This window comes from Aristolochia californica, unplaced genomic scaffold, assembly GCF_029961685.1.
Source record: "Aristolochia californica isolate CCGP_79_NKW_82.1479 unplaced genomic scaffold, dmAriCali1.0.hap1 SCAF_9, whole genome shotgun sequence".
Classification (NCBI taxonomy): domain Eukaryota; kingdom Viridiplantae; phylum Streptophyta; class Magnoliopsida; order Piperales; family Aristolochiaceae; genus Aristolochia; species Aristolochia californica.
The window spans coordinates 24,860,776-24,863,525 of record NW_027182290.1 but is presented as its reverse complement, the minus strand read 5'-3'; the positions used below and the strand labels follow the sequence as shown (position 1 = coordinate 24,863,525).

Genomic DNA, 2,750 nt, shown 5'->3' with positions numbered 1-2,750 from the left:
TGACTAAATCACCTAGAGGATTGCTGCGGGCTGGGGGCCAAATCTCAACATACAAAAATCTTGAACAAGGTCTCAATCATGCACCAGATGCTTAGAATTAAATTGGTGATACCACAAGTTTGCTTCATCGAGCAGGTGGAATGCAGCTAACGGAACCCGGTCCTCTGGCTAGGTTCATTGGTTCCAAAAAATTTGGTCACACCTATGCACCCAAATCAAAGGTTCAGTGGACCCGTCATAAGTTGGAAAGTCCAGTTTAGAATACCTGGGCACTGTTGAATGGCCGTTGGTGTGAGTCCCCCCTGGGATAGGGTGGGCTGGGCGCAGAGGAGCCGTTGGGTGGCGGGGGAGGTGGTTGCTGATGCTGGCGGTGCGGGTGAGCAGGAGGGGCATTGTCCCTTGTCATAAACTCTTCCATCTGAAGAGTAAATTGTTGAAAGGAGTTCCGCAACTCCATTAGTTCTGTGCGGACAGTGGCGACAAAGTGTTGTGTCTCCATTCTGAGTTCGTTCATCTGATTTTTCACATCTATAGGGGAAGAGGAATCGCCAATGGTGGTTCTGTCTGATACCACGATGTTAGGTTCCCTCGCCACAGATCTAGTCACCCGACGATCACTCCTACCTTCCAGGTTGACGTGCAAAATTGATGGGGATTTGGAGTTCTTTGATATACCAATAGCTAGAATAACTGAGCTAACGAAGGGAGCTCAACCCTGGTCCTCGTTTGAGATAGAGAGAATCCAACCTCACTATCAACTAATTTGATTAATGCTTGCCTTCCATTCAGACTTCCATCCTCCTTATAATGAAAAGGGGGAAAGACATTTAGACTTCTTAGCCATGAATTGGAGAAAAACTTAACACAAAATTATATTAGACCCAGCCATTAACTTAACTTGAAAGTGACACCACTTAACTCCTACGTCTAGCAATGACTCTAGATGCTATGGAGTCCATAACAGTACTAGTCTTATTTTTCTTTATATGACATGCTAGTTAATGTGAGTATACTTGTTTATTTTGTTCTATATATAGTTTCTAATGTTATTGTTATGAATGTTACTGCTCAAATAAGCAACATCCCAATGCTAAGCGGGACGAACTTTAAGGCATGGAAAGATATCGTGGAAATTGTCTTCGGTTGTATGGATTTGGATTTTCCACTTCGGGCGGAACAAACCACTTCTACTTCGAAAAACCTCAATGATGTTAAAATTGAGAAGTGCTCTAATCGAATGTGCTTGATGATCATGAAATGCTCCATTCCGGAAGCGTTTGGGGGCTTTATTACTGAGAGCAAGAGCACCAAGAAGTTCCTTGAGAAATTTGAGCAATATTTTGCCAAGAACGAAAAGTCAGAGGTGAGTAGCCTTTTGGCTAAACTCGTTTCGATGAAGTATAAGGGCAAAGGGAACATAAGGGAGTACATCATGGAGATGTCTCATCTTGTGTCAAAACTCAAGTCATTTAAGATGGAGCTGTCTGAGGACTTGCTTGTGCACTTGGTTTTGATAACTCTTCCTGCACACTTTGGGCAATTCTAAGTGAGTTATAACACTCAGAAGGATAAATGGTCCCTAAATGAGCTTATATCTCACTGTGTGCAAGAGGAAGAGAGGCAACAGCGGGATAAAACTGAAAGTACTCACTTTTTATCTACCTCTTAGAACAAGAAAAAGAAGAGAGGTAAGGATGCTGTGAAAGGATCTTTTCAGAATAAGAAACAGAAGAAGCAGGATGAGGAGTTTACCTACTATTTATGCAAAAAGTTGGGACACATGAAGAAGGAGTGTCCCAAGTACACCGCCTAGCATGTAAAAAAGGGTATGCCTCTAACTTTTGTTTGTTCTGAAGTTAATTTAGCTTTTGTACCTAAAGATACTTGGTGGATGAATTCTGGTGCTACCACTCACATATGCCTTTGCAGGTTGCCTGTGGAGCCGACTGCCAAATGATGCTGAAAAGTTCATCTTTGTGGGTGATGACAATAAAGTTGTGGTAGAGACTATGGGAACTTTCAGATTACAATTAAACATTGAGTTTTATTTGAGACATTTGTTGCACCATCTTTTAGTCGGAATTTAATTTCTATTTCTATTTTGGACAAATCAGGTTTTTCATGTTTTTTGGAAATAATAAAGTTAGTTTCTACCAAAATTCAAATTTTGTTGGTTCTGGTCCGTTAATTGATAATCTGTATATGCTTGATGTTGTTAGTTCCTATAGAGAAATATTGCAAACAAGTTCACGTGGTACGAAGCAAAAATTTCTGCCACATTATGGCACAAATGTTTAAGACACATCTCTAAACAGAGAATTCAAAGGCTTGTGTCGGATGGAATTCTTGAACCCCTAGATACTACAAACTTCGAAGTTTGTGTTGAGGGCATCAAGGGAAAACAAACAAATGTTAAAAAATTAGGTGCAGAAAGAGCTACAAACGTCTTAGAACTTATACATACAGATATATGTGGTCCATTCACTATAGCTTCATGGAATGGACAATAGTACTTTATTACATTCATAGAAAATTACTCTAGATTCGGTTACCTATATTTAATACATGAGAAGTCACAATCTTTGGACATCTTCAAGTCTTTCAAAGCTGAAGTTGAACTTCAACTTGGTAAGAAAATAAAGGTTGTCAAATCCGACTGTGGTGGTGAATACTATGGAAGGTATGATGGATCAAGAGAACAATGTCCAAGACCCTTCACAATTTTCTTCAAAGAGTGTGGAATTGTTCCG

At 40.1% G+C, this 2,750-nt stretch overlaps 1 protein-coding gene across 1 annotated transcript; it reads left to right on the top strand.

Moving 5' to 3' along the window:
- The first annotated feature begins 279 nt into the window (after window positions 1-279).
- LOC137940679 (uncharacterized) lies at window positions 280-1,546 on the top strand. Its single transcript, XM_068785824.1, has 2 exons — window positions 280-376; window positions 1,038-1,546. Exons 1-2 carry the CDS (start codon window positions 280-282, stop codon window positions 1,544-1,546), a joined length of 606 nt encoding a protein of 201 aa, XP_068641925.1.
- Window positions 1,547-2,750: the final 1,204 nt, after the last annotated feature.